At 39.8% G+C, this 19110-nt stretch overlaps 1 protein-coding gene across 1 annotated transcript in view; it reads right to left on the reverse strand.

Annotated features, from left to right (window-relative positions):
* Positions 1 to 19110, reverse strand: part of TTC39A (tetratricopeptide repeat domain 39A) — a 41954-nt gene extending 22844 nt beyond the window's left edge. The window contains exons 1-6 of the mRNA XM_005422938.3: positions 18980 to 19110; positions 11498 to 11602; positions 4593 to 4724; positions 3849 to 3925; positions 3252 to 3319; positions 875 to 939 (exon numbers count right to left, since the gene is read on the reverse strand). Of these exons, the coding sequence (XP_005422995.2) occupies positions 875 to 939; positions 3252 to 3319; positions 3849 to 3925; positions 4593 to 4724; positions 11498 to 11602; positions 18980 to 19008 (476 nt within the window). The 5' untranslated portion in view covers positions 19009 to 19110. The remainder of the gene's footprint in view (positions 1 to 874; positions 940 to 3251; positions 3320 to 3848; positions 3926 to 4592; positions 4725 to 11497; positions 11603 to 18979) is intronic.

Genomic DNA, 19110 nt, shown 5'->3' on the forward strand with positions numbered 1-19110 from the left:
CAGAAATTACTTTCACTCATTTTTCTAACTTTTATAGGTCTCAGCTTTGTAGCGTCCTTTATTTCCCTTGTAATCCAGCTCTGCTTGAAATCAATTGGCCTCCAAGCTTTCTATAGCTATGTGGTTTTTACATTACTGTTTTAGCTTATTTTATTAATTAGGAGAGGAAAAACATTGGAAAAAATGGAAGCATGTATTTGTGTTCAGGCTGTCACATGTTTTTGATTGGTTGTTGCCAAGAGATTCAGCACTATTCCCCATAAGTGCAATCTTCTGGACTGCATTTAGAGCCACCTTCAACCCACACAGCCATGGACACTGTCATCTCTCTCCCTTCCAGTGGCCTTCTGGAGAACCTGGACTTGAAGCTGTTTTGTATCTGCTGGACACAAGACATTTTTTGCCCACTCTGAATCAAAATTTGTAATTCTAAAATAAATAAAATATGATGCATATTGAGCCTTCACTTTTTACTGTGCTTCAGCTACTGGCATTAAATGCTCTAAAAAGCTGCAGCTGGTACTATAAAGAAATGCCATTTCATTATGCCTAAAGCCTACAAGACTTGCAAATTCTGCTATGCTGACACAATGAAGAGTACATCATTTAGAACAGTTATTTTTTTGGACATAATTTCAAGGATATAGTACTTGAAGTAGGAAAACCTTGGGAGTTAAGAGAGGTCCACTGTCTCCACAATCCAAATAACCATAATGTTCATGTCCTTTGTTATGCAAAGGAAGATTCTGTAGATGTGAGGCCCATAATAAAGACTCAGTAAATACAACAGTAATGAATTTGTGAACTGGATAATTTCACCAGCAGCACTTTTTACTGGTAGAGTGCACTTAATGACATCATCCCTCTGACTCACCTGTAGGTTTGGTAACTGTTTCGGACTTTGATGCCTCCTTTTATGAAGCTGACCATATTCTCATCCTGTTGGAATGGAAACACATTATCACTGTGAATTTGTAAGCATTATAAAGGCCTTTTGTCTTCTGAAGATTAATACACAGCTGGAACATAACCAGCACAACACAGACAATACAAGCCTCTAAGATATAATACATGGATTTAGGATTTCCTTTCTATATTAAAATACTTTTTATTCTGTTTAGACACAGGCATTTTATTTTAATGCTTTCTGTGACCAGTTTAGCCCTTGTCACCTTTGAACCATCTGAATTTACATTAATAAACACAGGGACTCAGCTAAGAGATGTCACCTAAGGTACATGCATTTGTGGCTCTCAAAAAAATAGCTTTCTCTCATTTGTACTTGAGTGTAGTTAGGATGTATCTGGTGTTGAGCCAGGAAATGTTCCCAAGTAAACTGCCTGTCCTCAAGAGTCTGCAGAATACAGTTTCATGTACTAAGAGCGGAGCAGGGTCAGTAAAATTATGCAGGATATGCTCTTTCTGGTTTGAATATTCATATATATAAATGAGATCCCTACTAGGAAGATAACATGTTATATGATAAGCTATAACAAAGTGATAAATTACAGCAAAGTATCTGGGGGACCATTAGTTAGAGGGTCTTTATCTCATAACTTCTTGGAGGCACTTTCTTGCCTCACTTATATAATCAGTCATTCTGGTTTGTTTTGATGTCTGCTTTAAGACAGAGTCTACATGTGTGTTTTAACAGAAGATACCACCACAGAAAAATCATAAGAGGGCATTGTGGAGAAAATAGCATGGTTTAGATGAATTAATGAGATGTACTAACTAAGTACAGCATATTGGGGGGTGCAGCACACCCAGCCATGTGTAGAAGTTCAGTTATATTTTCCTTTGAATGGAAAATGGAACAAGGACGGAATATGGTTTTAAAATGTTTACACTCAGAATGACACCAACAATAGGGATAGCCAATGTGAGAATTTTTCAGCCCTTGAAAAATGCTGAGACTACATTTCATGTGTTTTCAACTGGATTTGGAAATTTTTATTAAGTATCAAAACTAACCCACTTCACTAGCTGTTGGAACCAAGCGCCTCTGTTTAATTTTTCAAACTGGTTCATGTGTTCATGAAAAATTAAACACAGAAGAGAACAGGAAGCAAAGAGACCTCTGCAAGAGAGGACAAGAAATTGTTTTTGTACTCTTAATTCTCATGTCTCTGTAAACATTTTCACAAACAGGTATCTGTGAAAAATAGTGCTTAAAATCAAGAGACACTGCTTTAAAATGCTCCTTTCCTATAGACATAACAGAGAAGCTCTCCAAAGTCTTTCTTCCGTAGTTTCAGATCTCACCCAAACTGGCTACTCATCCCAAAGGAAAATGAAAACAGACAGCTACACCTTGGTCATTTCAAAGTCCATCATCAGCACTCTAGAAACTACTAGAAGCTCCCCTGATTATGGGTGTTGCTATGAAGCAATAGTTTCTAGCAGAGGGACTTAGCAGATGGCTGAAAAAGGTTACATGGTTCATAAACTGTAAGCAACATAAATCAGAGCCCACCTGGCAACTCCCAAACACTGTAAAACCACCACCTGCATTCCATTTCCTATCAGCACCCTCGAGCCAAGAAGCAGCAGCCTTTTTCTGACTGTGGCTTTTATTATCCCCTCAGTAGATGAAGAGGCCCACTTTCATACAGCAAGTACAGCCAAATCAAGAAAAAAAAAATCAGTATTTCAACTGTGACTAACAATTAAAATTGCATGCTGGAGCCCTAGCAAGTACTGCTAATGTTGCTCCACCAAACAAATCAAGCTTCATTAGGACAGACAGATAAAATCCAAAGAAGAGGCAGAGCTCCCCTTTGTTAAAGCCAGACAGTGGAGCCTAATAGCTATGCAGAACATAATTGCTGCTCAAGAACAAACCAGTGAGAAAGCAGGCTTGGGAAAGTGAACACCAGCCAGACTCAAACAAAAGTCTTGCTTGTATTCCAGTACAACTGCAATGACCATCTCACCTTTTACTTTTTTTTTAAATCTGATATCCGAACACATAATTTAAAAATTGGTGCTTGCTGCAGTTACATTTCACACATGCAAAAGGGAGTGGGGAAATGTGTCATAGGGCACTCAGCACTATGTGTCTTAAGTATTTTTTAGTAATCATGAGGGAAAACGAAACATTCTAATATCCCACCAGATAACCCAGATAAAATCCAGACTTGATCCAGCTGAAAGATCCATTAGGTCAAACCATAGTATTCTATCAGTCCATTTAGGAAAATAAACCTGTATGATATTTTCCCCACCAAGAGCCATGGAGGAATCCATACCTGGAGGAATGTGAGTGCTGCTCTCTGAAGTAAACATTCAGCATAACAAATTTCTGCATGGATTTCCTCTAACGTCACACATAGAGAAGAAAAAAAATCAATCAGTCAGAAAGTAATTAAAAAACACTTAGCCCATTAATGTAGAAATAAGATCACAGAGCTCGAACTGAGAAAAATATTTTCCAAATTTGCTGTAGTGTTTCAGCTCTAGACTACTGATGTTAACTCCAAACAGAAATTACACGCTGTTACAGAAACTTTGCAGAAATTGTTCTGGTGCTTCCCATAAATTCCTGGATCTAGAACCTTTACAGACATTTCAATACTTCTTTCTAGATGTTTCCTTACTCAACACTTCTTTCCAGATAGTTCTTTACCCAGCAATTTTTGGGAGTGCTGAGTCAGAAAGCAACAAGACTGGTGATTTTGGATTGGTTACACAGCAATGGCCAAAACACTGACATTGGTCTAGCAAATCCAGATCAGTGATTTTGTTAGTGAATTCACAGTTTGCAAGCACATACTGAGTGAACAATTCTACAGGACTCAAACTGCATAAATAAAAAAGGAAAACATTACCCATGTGAAAGATGTTACCTTCAGTGAAGTGTTCAAGGCTTTGCCTATGCACAAGGTTGTTGAAAGAATCAGCTACAGTAGATTTCTTCCTAAATCTGCAAAAAGTCAGTTTGGTCATTCTGAAGAAGGAGCATCAAGAACAGAGAACCATATCTTTCAGCCAGCCACCCTCACAGTCGCTAATGTGCCTCCAGCGCTCACCAGCCCCCTGTTATCTCATCACACACACAAACTTCAGCACAGTCCACAGAGGTGGACCACTTAGCCAATGTGGTCCTCTGGGATCTGTCTCTTACCCTTCATCAACAGAAATGTATCTTCATGAAGGAGAAGGATAAGGGAGTGTTTTGATTTATTTTTTTTGTGTATGGGTGAATGTGGGTGCAAAAGTGGGAGCACAGTTGACTCAGACAACTGCAGTACAACCATCACCCATGGGAGAATTCTGCAGTGTTTGAACACTGTAAACAACTTCCAGACACTGCAGAACCAGGACTACAGGTAGGACAAATCCTAATTGACAGGGAAAATCAGATATTGTGCTAAAATGAAGTTTTCAATACTAGACTGCTGAACACCCTCATTTATGAGGGTGCTGTGATCCTCCTCAGAGCAGGGGGCTGGACTAGATGACCTCCTGATGCCCTTCCAACCTCAGTTTTCCTGTGATTTCTGTAAGATTACATTTCCCTTTGTATCCAGTAGTCTTTCAAAACTTTCCCAAGAAGGAACTATTTACTGAGGGAATTGCTCCAGTCTTACCTTTGACAAGTGGCTTTTGCATCCTTCATTGTGTTCCCTGCATTCAGTATGTCCTGAGGATCAAATGTCATCATAGCCTGCATCTCCAGTATGGTGGCATAGGTCAGGGCATGATACATGCTCTCTTTAGTTCTGCAAGAAAAACAAAAGATGCAAAGCACAGCTGATTTGATTGTATTATTGCTTTTAAAAAGCAAATACAAACCCAATTCTAGAAATGCATCAGCCTCACGGGAACAGGGCTAAATGAATTAGAAATCAAACACAAAGAACATGCAAAATAATCAAGAAACACTAATAGACTGAGATTTGTACAAGAAATCATGTCTACAGTTCTCCATTATCTGCTAAAATGTATCAATTCTGAGCTGAGAAGAGATATTTAACAAATACAAAGCACAGGCTCATCATTCAGAAACAATAGAATCATGGGGGGGTTGATTTTGGTGGGTTTTTTTATTATCTAATGAATGCTACAACACATGACACAAATCCAGGTGATATTCTTCTAAATTTGGACAGTTACTCAGTACAGGCTCAAGGAGATAAGTAACACAATACTATAACCATGGCCAAAATAGAATCTCCTTGAAAAAGATCTTTTCAGCAGAAGCATTAAAGTCTGTATCAAAAAGTACAGCTTTTTTTTCCTCTCCCCTTCTGCCAAACCTCCACCTCAATCTGTTCAACTTAAATATTATTCTCTAGGGTTTCAGACAGTGCCACGTTGGCAGAAAGTAAAAAACTTTGGCATCAGTGCAAAGAAAACAATTAATTCTTATGAGCAGCCATTGCTGGCACCTTTCCTCTGACAGGAAAGAGGGTTTATATATTGCACACATTTAGAGCATTCACCTGTGTCTGGTGTAATTCTCTGCAAGTGAATCAAAATAACTTCAGGCATAAAGGTCTAATAAGGACGACTTGAGAAATATGTTGAAGGGCGAGCTCAGATAAATTCCTGACACAGAAACTCTCTGTAGGCCTTGCTAATCCACCCTGACAAATAGCACAACTTAAGACAAATATTGTTAAGAAGCAAGAATTGCTATTTCCATTGTTTGCACTCTGGAACAGATCAGATAGCACTGTATGGCAGGGAATATTCAAAAATACTTGCAGTCAAACAAGGATATCCTTTCAAAATCTCCACCCTCAGCACACCTGCTCTCAATGTGTTTACTTCAGGTGCTTCTTCATTTTCTTTTTCTTTCAAGGAGAAAGTGGTGTGCCAACAATGTGCTCTTGACAAAGACAGGGCTGCATTAAGAGGAGTGTTGCTGCCAGCAGGATGAGAGAGGGGCTCCTTCCCTCTGCACAGCACTGGTGGTGAGGCCCCACCTGGAGAGCTGTGCCCAGCTCTGGGCTCCTCAGGGCATGGACACACTCAGGAGCAGGGTAGTGAGGGTGGAGATTTTGAACATCTCTCCTGTGAGGAAAGGCCAGGAGACCTGGGACTGCTCTGGCTGGAGAAGAGAAAGCTCAGGGGGCTCCTATAATATCTACAAATACCTGAGGGGAAGAAGCAAAGAGGACAGAGCCAGGCTCTTTTCACTGGTGCCCAGGAACAGGATCAGAGGCAACGGGCACAACATGAAGCACAGGGGGCTCTGGCTGAACATCAGGAAACACTTTTTTTACCATTAGGGTGACCATGCAGGGGAGCACACCATCCAGAAAAGTTGTAGAGTCTGTATCCTTGGAGACATTCAAAATGGCCCTCCTTGAGTACACGACTTTCTTAGGTGCCTTCCAACCTCATCGCCTCTTATTCTGTCGGGTTTTTTTAAGGAGAAAAGCCAGACTTTAAAGGCACCTCAACTGATGTAATTTCTCATCCCAGAAATACACTTGCCTCCCTAAGTTTTGGTATCTGGACTGGATTGAAAGAAAATTTAATGGATAATTTCAGATAATCCTACATTAATCAATAATCTAATAATTCACTGTGGTGACTTGGGCCTGGTGCTTCCCCACCCTCACAGTGATGACAAAGGGCTGCTTTTTCCGAGACACAGGGCACAGAGCAGGATGGCTGCACTGAAGGAATTTGCAGTGCACATCTTTAAACTTCACTGCAGTCTGCGCTCTGTGGCTGTCCTTACTTCCTACTTGCCCTCACCATCTAAACCAATCTAGCAGAAAAGCTGTTTTGGGAAATATCCTGGTGCCATAAGTGCTATAAGCCCCAGACTGTATTACCATCCATCTCATTTGCAAGCTAGGAAGAACAGATAGATAATGGAGAAATTACTTTAAAATCCAGTGGAGTTAGGACAGCTCTTTCTTGGCCTTGTAAATCATGGTTCTTTCAGTAGACTGATAATGTAAAGTAGAAAAAAATGAACACACTAAAATGCCAGCCTGATGAAGTGTTTCTTTCATTAGATTATTCATCAGCCTCACTGGGCACAGAAAAACACATTTCATCTTGTATTTACTAAACTAAAACCCTTCCAGAGGCTCAAATTCAAAGCACAGGAAAGTGACTGAAATAGTACCCTTTCAAAATTACAGAAATTTGCTTTCTAAAGCAAAGCAGATAAACATTAAATTCACTGCACTAAAGAGAAAATTGGTACTTTTCACATACATGTGGTAAAGAGGGATTTCCCTCTCCAGTAATTTGTTTCTGAAACAAAACCACCTCTTCCCTAATCAATGGTTTCATCTATTTTACTTCTAATATTTAAAGGAGATAATAATTAATGTCTATCATTAGCAAACTGGTATTTAGCAACATTCAAATTTGTTCTTTTTATTTCAGGGGTGGGGATGCTGGCAGAAATGCAATTTATCTATGCTATTTCTATTAACCATTCCATTGAAGTTGCCAGCTACATCCTGGAGTATTCCCAGGAGTTTTAAGGCCTGGGTTCCATAGGGATGGATGCAGAATGAAACTTGTTATCTTTTTACTTTTCTTCTTTTGATTCCTCAGCAGCAATTTCCTCAGGACTTTGTTGGAGTTAACAAGCCTGTATGACATGAATGCAACTAATATTGTGATTAATGATTTATCCCAGTAGTTGGTATCACATGACTGAATAAGAGGATTATAAGCAATATCTTTAGGCAGTTATGGAGTTCTGCCACATGCCTCTTCTCCAACTATGGTGCAATCATTGTCATCTTGCAGCACTGCCCTTTCTTGGAGCTGCAGGAGAGCACTTTTATTCCTGCTCTAAAACAAGTGCTTAAGTGAGAACAGTCACAGCTTTCCAGCTGAAGTATGAAAATCAAAAAGTTTGCCTTGGTTTGACCTCAGAATTAACCCAGGGCTAGTAATCTTTTGTGAAAAATAGCGCTCAAAATCTTTTCTGCAGATGCTTTAAAGTAATCCAGCAGACAGGACATGCATTCCTAAGTTATAGAAACCTCAGATTCAAATCCGTATGTTGATTTAGTACCAAGGTGCTTCCAACACTTAAAGCAAATCCAACAGCACAGAGTGAGAAAGACTCTGCACAGACCAGTCAAGAGTCTGCTCATCCAGGAGGGCTCAAGAGTGAGAGATCAATGCCCAAATCAAACCTGCATCAGGAGAACGGAGTCACAAGGGCCCAAAGGCTCTCCTCATCTTTGATCCCAGGTTCTACTAATGTGTGAACATCCCACTAGACCCATGGCACAGGCTTTCACAGACATGCTCACATTTGATGAACCAACATTTCTGATAAAAACCCTTTTCCTGCAGGACTCCCCAGTAGCAATAAGTTAACAATGAGCAAGGACCTCTCCAGTCAGCCACCACCACAGCTCCCTTGCTAGCACAAACCACCAGGATGGCCCAAGACAAAAAACTGTGCTTCAAAAAGAGAATCCCTGAGCCTTTTTAACCAAAGTCATTTTCCAAAGTTCAGAATCTGCTAAGTTCTTCCAGCAAACAGGAGAAACCAACAATTTAGTTAGGTTTGGTTGCAATTAATTTATTTACAAAGACTATAAAAGTTGTGTTCTTCCAGACCTCAAGTACAAAAAGATAAACTCCCTAGAAATAACAACCTTGCTCTTGTTCATGACATTCCTTACAATAAATAGCTAACCCAAGCTTTGAGCAACACAATTATCCATTCACTGTCTAGAGCTTCACTCTACCTGGCTGTGCTTCCCCTTGTTCTTTCACCACTCTCCGTTTGACAATCACACCTGATCTTTGGGAGATCAGCTCCCAGGGAAAGCTTTCAAAGCACAGTCATTCTAGAATTAATATTCCACCAAACAACACGAAGTGCTTTTTGGAGTCTATTTTCAGAATAAAGTCAACTGCCTGGAACGAATCATTGTCTTATTATTCCTTTAATATTGCAAGCAGAAACACATGTGGTGCTCCTCATCCAATGGTCCAGATAATTCTGTCCCAAATTTATTTTATTTACCACTCTCCTAATGGATCTGATATCACCAAACTATCAGGTGATTATGCCATGTTTTCCTTCAGGATAATTATTAAAATATTAAGCATTTGTCTTGGGAAGGGAAGGGGACATCTCACCAGAATCAACCCTTAATTTATTATTGTCTGTTTGCAATTACACAAGGGCTAAAATCCAGTCAGCATTTAATGGATTTACTGCATGTCTCAGGGCTGAGAAGGAAGATGAGATTTTTTTCCCCTGCTCCAGTGATTGGACAGTTTCAGTGTTATGCATGTTAACAGTTAACACATTACATATTGAAAATCACTGCTGTGCTTGGTGACTGAACTTTGGGAATTTCTTAAGAGTTTTTGGATGCAGTGTGAGTACTCCATATAAAAGAGAAATTTAATTAAACTTCCTGCAGAAAGCACAACATAATCAGAACCCACTATTGTACAATGATTGTTAATAATAATGAAAACTGACTCTAAAAGCTAAAAGGTAGTTCAGGAAACAAGAAAAGTTACATAACATGAGGCAAAACCACTAGATGTATTTTTTCTATGAAATGAGATCTCTTCTTTATAATGGATTTGTTTTTCTTTGTGATGGATTTGCTTTTCTAACAGGAAAAAAAGAGCTTTGCCTCAACACAAGTCTAGACACCATCCTCAGATATTTATTTTTAAGCTGCTAGGAAAGTTTTTCTGATTTTAAGCCCCACACATTGTGCCAAATCTGCTGTCAGTTTCACATGGTACAAATTAGTTGAAAATACTCCTATTGTGGAAGCCAAATGTGAGTAATTTAGTGAATCTGCATTAACATCATACCCAGCAGAGTATCTCCTACACCAGAAGCATTAGAGCCACAAAAATCTAAGATGTTAAATTTTCCACAAGCATGTAAAAACTGAGAAGCATTTCTCTAAACATTGATAGTATGTTTATGGACTGTGAAAACTAATTTCAAATCTCAGCACACCCAAAAAGAACGATGAGGAACTGGTGGCTCTGAAAGAAATTACTCAGGACTACCCCATGTGCCCACTCTACAACTCTTCTCATTCCTAAAGAGATGGGAGTGTGTCCATAATGGATTTCATCTGTGGGGAAATTCAGCATCCTGTTTCTTCATTGCACTCACAAAGATCATAAGTCTCTATTTCCCTCAGTGCCAAAAGCAACAGGAATAAGGGCCTCCTCAGAACAACAGGCTAAAATGAAAAATTAGTTTCAAAATGGTTTTGCAGTGTGGAATACAGTCAGGTACAAAAAGAGAATCAGCTCATGAAATATGTTCTGCAGAGCCCAACAAAAGCTGAATGAAAACCATATGCAACAGAAGAAAAATGGATTTACAGAAAAAAACAACCCACAGCCTCACTAGCTTTTGCAGTGTTTTGGAAACCTGCTGCAATAAAATATCCCTTTATTTTATGCTAAGCACTGAGTGAGCCTTCCCAGATGGGCACAGGGGCTTTACTGTCAGGATTTAATGAAAATACAGTTATTCTTCTTACCATTTTTATTATATCTTCTGATGATATATAAACGCTAAACAACTTTGCTGTGAATAAGCCCAGCATTACTTAAACAGCTGATGCTACAATTTATCATTACCCTCTTTCCCAGAGTGTACTTACATGGCTAAACTACAGATTCTGGCATCAAATATGAGGCTGATACCTCAGCAAAGGAGATATGTAGCATTCATTGTAGTTACCCCTGGTGTATATCAAATACACACTATGAATTTTACTTCTTTCATATTCCAGTGCCCTGAAATAAGGCATCATGCAATTTGCTGGTGGCTCAAAAATAAATGGAGCAAATTGGGTGGGTGGGGGAGAAATTTAAATTAACCACAGATTTCAACAAGCCAAGAACACAGGTAACTTCAGGACAGGATATGACAGATCACAGACATTGTAAAGACACAATAATTTTTAGAAACTATTTCATGACCTCATTGCTTGCTGCTGGGCCACTCATTACAGGTTGGGCTGCAACATAATTAGGAAACAGAGTGCATGACCACAACACTGAATTGCAAAATAAGCTGTGAGAAAGTCTCTGCAAATGGTTACAACAACAAAGAAAGAGTTCACACCTAATGTTTCTCAAACCTTCAAGTGATGGTCAGTTGCTCATTTAGAGACATAACTATAATAATTCAGATTCTCACAGTGTGCAGAAAAATACGGGAAAGAAGAAAAAAATAAAATGCGACAGATGATGGTTTTTACTCTTCCAGGAGAAAGAATCTCACATACTGCATTATAGCTGAGGACATCAATTTTAGAAGACAAATAAGTGCTTTACACTTGCGTGAGTAAACAACAAGATTTTATCTACTCACACGAGTGTAAAGCACTTATCAGTTTTTCCCAAAACTTGACACATTAACTTACCCCTCCCTTCTGAACCAAAACCCTACAGACTTAACTATTAAGAGAGAACCAGCTGTCTGGTCAAAATCTCCTGAGAGATGGTGAAGCAAACTAAAATAAACAGAGAAAAAGTAGAAGTCTTATCAACTTACTTTGCTTGTAGAGAAGCCAAAGCATCTGAGAACTTGTTGTTAAGAAATAAATCCAGAGCTGCCATACATTCACGCAGTGCCACGTTGAGGTCTGATGTAGATGACCTGCCAGAAGAGATAACAAGGTCAGCACATCTGTTCTCCTTCTACCATTATTGCTGCACTTGAATCCCTCCCTTCCTCAATTCCAGATTTATTCCCTTGCATAACCTGGTATTTTATCTTTGGTGATTGCAAAAAGTAAAAGTGACTGCTATTATGTTTGTGGATTTGGGTTTTTGTGGGTTTTTTAAACTATGCTTTCACCAAGTAACATGTGAAAAGAAACTGAAGTGTTTCATTTTCTGAAAATAAAAACCAACAAACTGCACATACTTTATGGTAAGAACCTGGACATGCTGAATTACCATGTGGGAGCACAGCAATTTGATGAGTTCAGGTAGCAGGAACACAGAATCACTGGGTGACAATGCACATCTCACTGTAAGGCTGCCAGACTCTGGCTGGTGACATCATGATCATGTTATCACTTTAAGGATGAGACATTGTCAATCTGCATCAGAATATCACATCAACTGTTGCTGGAACATCTGCCTTCATTCAGCTCATGTTCAGAGTGGTGCCTGAGCAACCAACCACGACAAACTCACAGGTGGGTTAAAATTTCCCATTGTGCATATTTGTGGGAACACCATTGTCTCTGAGAAGCTCCACTGCACTCAGAATAAAGTACTGTGGCATCTCAAAGTCAGAAGACTCTCAGTGACTTACTCTGGCAGTACTTTTCTCCTTTAAAACATTCACATGTCAGCCTGACCTGTCACAAGGCTTCTCAGCTGGTCTTTAGGGTTACTGGCAACAGGATAATACAGACCAGCTGAGTTAGTTTGGCCCAAGTTCATCACCACCAGAACTGCTGGACAAAAAAAAAATCCACAAAAGAAACAATAAAGCCTTGCACTAATGAAGTTAAGGTCACCTAGGCAGTGTTAGGACAGTTGAAACATCTGTATCTAATGATCAAAGAGCTACACTGCACTAATATATTGTATACAAGCATGTACAAAACATCCTCCAACAAAATACAAACAAATCCTCACCATGTTTCTGATTCTGAACAGCTCTAACTAATGTGATCTATCTTGTGACTTAGAAACTGTGTTAGTTCCTTAAAAAGTAGCACAACACAGAATGCTGAAAGCAAAACCAGAAAGCAAAGTCCTGATAACATCTTAAGGAAAAGGCAGGGGAGCACAGCACAAGCAGATAGCATCAGTAATAACCACCCACTGCAGCAGTGGTTTGATTTTGGTTTCACAAATAATGACTGCAAAGAAATAAAGAGTTTAATTATAGATACAAAAAGCAGGACTTTAAATTTGAGAGAAACACTATGTGATGCTGTTCCTAGTGGCTTTGTCATCACAACTTCAGCTACACTGCAAATCCTTTTGCACCCAAGACACTCTGTGAGTGCTTTGCAAGCATTGATTAACCAAGTTTTGGCATCCGCCTCATACAAAATGCAATATCATGTCTGCCTACTCTGAGCTATTCTGAGCCCTGCTGAATTATTAAAACTTGGTCAATTATTGCTTATTGTATTAAAACTCCTACCTTCCTGGTTTTAAATCTCTGTCCCTGAACTAAGTAACATATTTAACAATAAAGCACATCTTCACCTGTTTTAAAATATTTAGACTTACTAGCATTTTACCTCAGTTTTTTGGGTTTTTTTTTTCGTTTCTTGTCATGCAGCAGAATTACCCCATTCAATAAAAATAAACCTTTTCAAAATGCTCCTTTGAAACAGAAAGATGACAAAGAATAAAACCACTGCTGAAGCTCAAAGCAGAAATAAGATACTATAATTATTGGCATCTTTTCTGGAATTACAATACACACTGGTACCCACAGCAGCAGCAGCAGAAACACAAGCAGCACATTTCCCTCATACTCCAAGGAAACCTGCACAGGATGCAGCTCCCAAGTCAATGGCTAAAGACCTGGGTAAAATACACACCTCACATAAATGCTACGAACCATCACTTGTCCCTGTTAACAATAGGGCAGAAATACTTTAAACTCGAGGGTGCTCAGCATTTTAGCAAACTGATTAGTCATGCTTCAGCGGGCTGCAGATTCCTCCTGCTTCCAACAGCAGGATCAGAACTGCCTCTAAGCCAAACGCAAAATGCTGCGTGCTGCTACTCACCTCTCTGCTGAGTGTCCTGCGTGTTCTGACATAGTCATTGTAAGCCCACTCAGCTTTTAGGCTCGAACACCGGCAGCACTGGGTGCTCCTGAGCCAGCTGCGAGCGACAGCCCCGGTGGGAGCGCAGGGCAGCGCCTGCTGCGGCACCACTCTGCGATTGGACACTGCCGCGGGAACGGGAGCATCGCCAATCCTCCGATCTCTGATCTACAGACCCGTCTGGACTGAGCAGCAGCAGCCACCTTTCCTCCTGTCCAGACCAGGCAGAAGCCAAATACCCTTGTAATTACAGACCCGAAACAACAAGAATTACTGCATGTGGCAGTGGCCCACATCAGAAAGCTGCGAACCAGAACGGAGAGCCAAACGAGAGCAGCTGACAGGCGGCACTCAGGCAGTAATTGCTGCAAATGTGAGAACCACGCAGGAGAGAGACACAAGCAAGTGCTTCTTCCCAGCAAGGATTCTCCACAAAACAGGCTCCAATCCAGCAGCCAAACTGCTGCTTCTCATTAGTTCCTGTACCTTTGGGAGGAACTGAGACTTTTACACACTCTTTGTAACAATCTCTCTTTAATGCCATGGAAAATGAGGCGAGTTGGCACTAACAATTTAATCAGTGGAGTAAGTGCATCTGGCTGATTTTGCCCAAAATGCAACAGTGAATTCCCCTGAAGGGCTTTGCTGGCACATCAGCTGTACCAGCCCTGTACACAACTACAAGCAGCATTACCAGTCCTTCCACTCATTATGAGAGCTGGACTGTGGAAGTTGATCAGCCATGATCTACTTACATAAATTAGTTTCTCCAAGAGCATCTAATGGCAGAAATTATCTGTTTGCTAGATTACCCAAAGCAGTTCCAATAATGAAGACATACACTGCAGAAGGAAGACCCAAAAATGATAAACTAGCAAAGGACAATTCCAGGAAGACACTCTGAATCCATTAACATACGTGATTAAATCTCTTGCCGGTTTTATGGCATCCTGTACAGAAAAGCCTGTGCTGCATTTGGTACAAAAATTACTGTAATAGATCACCAGGCTGCCCCAATAATGACTCCATTACATGTTCCTAACAGCATTGTGTACCTGGGACACAGCAGGAGATTAGAGATATTATTGGGTTTTTTCTTCCCTAGTAGGGAATAACTACTGGTTACAACCTAAAATTAACTGGCTGGTTCCATGGCAGGATTATGGGCTACTCTGAAAAGGTTTTTCATCATTCTCACTGTTTGTACAATTTCTAATTAATACTGTATTCTCCAGAAGTCTTTAAAGCCCTGTGTGGTGAAGGCTCTGGCTGTCTCTGCCAAGTTCTTCAAGACTTGATTTAGCAGGTTTTTATTTGAATACCACTTCTCTAAAAACAACTGTATGCTCAAACAACCTTCAGTATGCAACCTCCCCCTTCCCCCATATACGTATGTTTTCTTTTAAGTCAAGAAAACAACTGTAAAAAAACTCAGATCTGAAATATTTCCACATTTAGGCCATTTCCCAGCTGGTTTTACAAGGTTCTTTCCTTTCTCGCTTTTGGGCAGCAGGTTTTGCAAGGACAGTCATATGGGTCTTCTTGTGGTTTTGTTATTCATGAAATCGTTGTTCTCTGCCCCAGGGACCACGAGTGGGGTTGCTTCACAAATCACAACCACAGCATATCCTGGGAGTTGCAGCAAGAACTGCTCTCCTTACTCTGCTGCATCCCCACTGTCTCTAGCTGGAAACACAGTTCCTTAAATAAGCAAAACTAAAATCTGGAATACTAATGAACAGTAAAGCATCTTCAAAAAAAAAAAAAGTTTTCCATTGTCAAAAGGAAAGAGACACACAATTTTTGAGCATGGGAGTTACCATATTTATGCATAATTTTACTTCACTGCATGATGCTGGCTGGTTTCTTTCTATGAGTTTGCAGTGCATAAGCTTTGTGATTTGTCACTGGGTTTTACAGACTTCTTCAATAAAAAAAGCATCTTGAACCTTTTACTGTGCAAAATGCTAAAATACTCAGCCTCAGTAATTATCAGAACTTTACAAAGAAAGGGAAGTCTGAGGTTTATGCCTTTGTAGTAATACTTTTAATAGTAATTCAAGAGCTCCTTCAGTACTGTGAAACATTAAAAGCAAGTTAAATCAGTCATATCCTAAAATATGGATGCATTTCTCTGCCAAAACTACCTTATCTGCATAAGTCAGCTGCGGTTGCGTGCATGGGTAACCTCATTTGGAGGAGGAGAATAAAATACAAAGAATCAAACACCATTTAAGCTTCACCAGTGCTAACACTTCAGTCATTCACAGATGTGGGAGCCTCCCAAAGCACATTTCAAAGGCCTCAGTTTCAGTGTTAAGGAAAGTTCCCTGTCTGACCATCCAGGAGCCACTGGCAGTGACATTCCCATCACCTGAGCTGGGGCCAAAGGCCCTTCACAGCTGCACATCCCACACTCACAGTGAGACAGGCTCCACCTCAAGTTTCCCATAACAGTCTCAGATGTCCCAGTCCTTAAAATTATTTCATCTTTGTGCAATAACAAAATAACAGCTTGAGCTGGTGCCTCTGAGGAGGGACTTTGAGTAAAGGAACCCCCAGGCTATTATCCCCTCACAGTCTAAACAGGGAAAAGTCTGGGGGTCTTCATGCCCTGCTGTGTCCCCAAGTGTTCTTCCCTGCGCTCTTTTTCATGCAAAGGGTCAGCAGTTCACATCTTCACATCCCATGGCACCATCATTGACACCAGGATGTCATTCCCACTGCCTCTTTTCAAAAAGATGTAGAAACATGGAAATTCTTGCCATGACACCATTTTCTGTTCTCCTACTGCTGGATGATCACAGGGACATTAGGAGATGCCAGGATACACCTGGGGTTACTTCCTTTAGCCTTTTCCACGTCATTTCTAAATCCACTACTACTTTTCTAAATAGCTGACTTCTTTGAGCAACAGTGCACTACAAGTTGTCAGCCTGAAAAAAAATCTCAACATTCAAAGAGAACAAAAAGCACAACACTTGGGAGGAATTCTTTTCTTCTGCAAGCATTTCCAAACCCACATGAGATCAGAAATAATCTTGGATGAAAAGAACAAATAAGCAGTTCTCACAATAATCTGTTACTATTCAGTTTTCAGACAATACAGAAATATCTTTATAATTCAAAAGCAAATAAGTTAATGCAAGAAAATTAATTCTTCCATATCCCTTCCTGTTCTATGTGCCAAGCTGTTAATACCTCAGCATTTATCTGTCTGTGTTCCTGAACACTTTTCTGGCCCATGTCTAAGACTCCTCAGTGCTGCAGAAATGCCATTACTTCAACTACAAAGCAACTGGAAAGGTTTCAATATTCATGCTCTCCAAATATTCTGCATAGAGACACAACAGTGATACAACTCTGGAATTCATAGTATTTCAAGTTGTACATGGAGTATGACACCATTTATTTTTGAAGTTAATTCAGCTCTCAAATCACTGAGTTATTGATGCCTCAGCAATGTCAAAGGTCTTTTAAAAAGCTCTTCCATTCCAGCAAAAGCTCACAAATCAAAGGGTTGTGACAAAGCAGTCCAGTGAGCAGCACAAAGACCAAGGAATTGGCAGAGAATCGTGTTCTGCCGTTGGTCCCACCATGTTTAACTTGGACCAAGCAGGATCTAGTTTGCATTAGGCTCACAGTTCTCATCCTGTATCTGAATGGGCAAACAGTGCAATAAATTCATTAAGATAGGTTTGTTCAGACAAATAAAATGTAGTGGTGTCATTTCTACTGTTCCCTTTCCTTGTTGTGCTGCCATGACTGCTCAGAGGGTGAAATGCACCATCGTGGGTGAGCACTCCCAGTCAGCAGAACTGCCTGCATCAGACAGAATGAAAATATATAAAAAGACACACAATCCAGTCTGGCATATTACAAAAATAAGCCCAAACATCCTGCAACAGCACTGATCTATTGGAATGTACAAAGAAAAAGTTACCTCACACAGGATCAACACTGAAATAAAACAAATATATTCAGCATTACAGAAATTAACAGGATTGCTGCAATTAGGAGTAAATTTTCATCATAAATCACACCACAGTAATATTTAGCAAGCTTTAATAGCTCTTCTTTTAAAATTCATATGATCTACAATCTTTGTCACTTTGAAGGTCACGTGTGATTGATATCATTCCTTTTGGGGTTTTTAAGGGTTTTTAGACAACCTTATAATACCCACTTGCTCTTTTTTCCAAGTCCTCTGACTTTTCAGTTTTCCTGCCTCTGGTCCACCTACACTTCTGACATAGTTACTTTCAATTTTCAAAGATCTAATTCTCATCTCACTAAAACTAATGAGAAAAAAAAAATCAGCAAGAGCTGCACTAGACCGCTACCATGCAATGGTATTGAGCACATTTAGGTACCCAGCAAACAAACAAATAAAGCATGAAGCAAAATGCAAACTCACTCTGCCATGCTCCTGGTAAGAAGCCAGACAAAATCTGTGAGATTTGCTTTTCCTAAGGATTGCAAGGTCAGGGTAGAGCTCTGTATTACTTCTGAAATCAGAAGTGATGAGAATTTAGGGAGGGATGTCAGGCAATTCCCCCTTTGGGCTGGATTCAGCACTTCCCAGCAGTGATAAAGGCTGGGTAGGTAACAAGAGAGCTACCTGGGCATGTCTGGTTTGTACTTGTTTGTGGTGACTTTCACTCACTTCTTTCAGACTTCAGTGTGGTGATCAATGTAGAAGGGATGAAATACACATTCTGGTCCAAAAAGCATTTTCCTGAAGTACTTCATGTGAGATGAAATGCTTCTTTGTTTGGTTTTATTTCATTTGATTTGGTTTCTTTGTTTGTTTTTTTTTTATTAAATCTAAGCAAAGTCTTTTCAAAATAAATTACTCTGCAGCATGTTTTGTTCCAACTTAAAAAAAATCATGCTTTTTAAAATAATTCCACTGCTGAACAGTATGTTATGCTCCCATAGAAATAAGATATAGGAATGACACAAAATATTTGAACAAATAGGGGATTGTTGCTTTGCCTTTAATTGCTTTACATGACATTACAGATTATGTTTCCCTGAGAGCTTCCAACAGCCTCAGTTTATTCTTCAGAAGTCACCTGCAAAGCATACTTCACAGCACCTTGATCACTAACAATGCCACTTTCTCTCCAATTAAGTAAAAATTCAAGCATGGCACTTCAATACACCTTTACAGTTCTCTTGAACCTGCCCACTGAATCAATACTCAAGAACAGAAAAAGAAGTACCGGTAGAAAGTTGTCTTGGCACTCAGCATTGCCAAAGCCTTTTTGAAGTTATTCTTTGGCACAGTATCTTCAAGAAGAAAATAGTTATTATTCCCTCCATTTCAGAGTGCAACTAAGCAAACTACCTGAGG

The sequence above is a fragment of the Geospiza fortis genome, unplaced genomic scaffold (assembly GCF_000277835.1).
Source record: "Geospiza fortis unplaced genomic scaffold, GeoFor_1.0 scaffold396, whole genome shotgun sequence".
NCBI lineage: Eukaryota > Metazoa > Chordata > Aves > Passeriformes > Thraupidae > Geospiza > Geospiza fortis.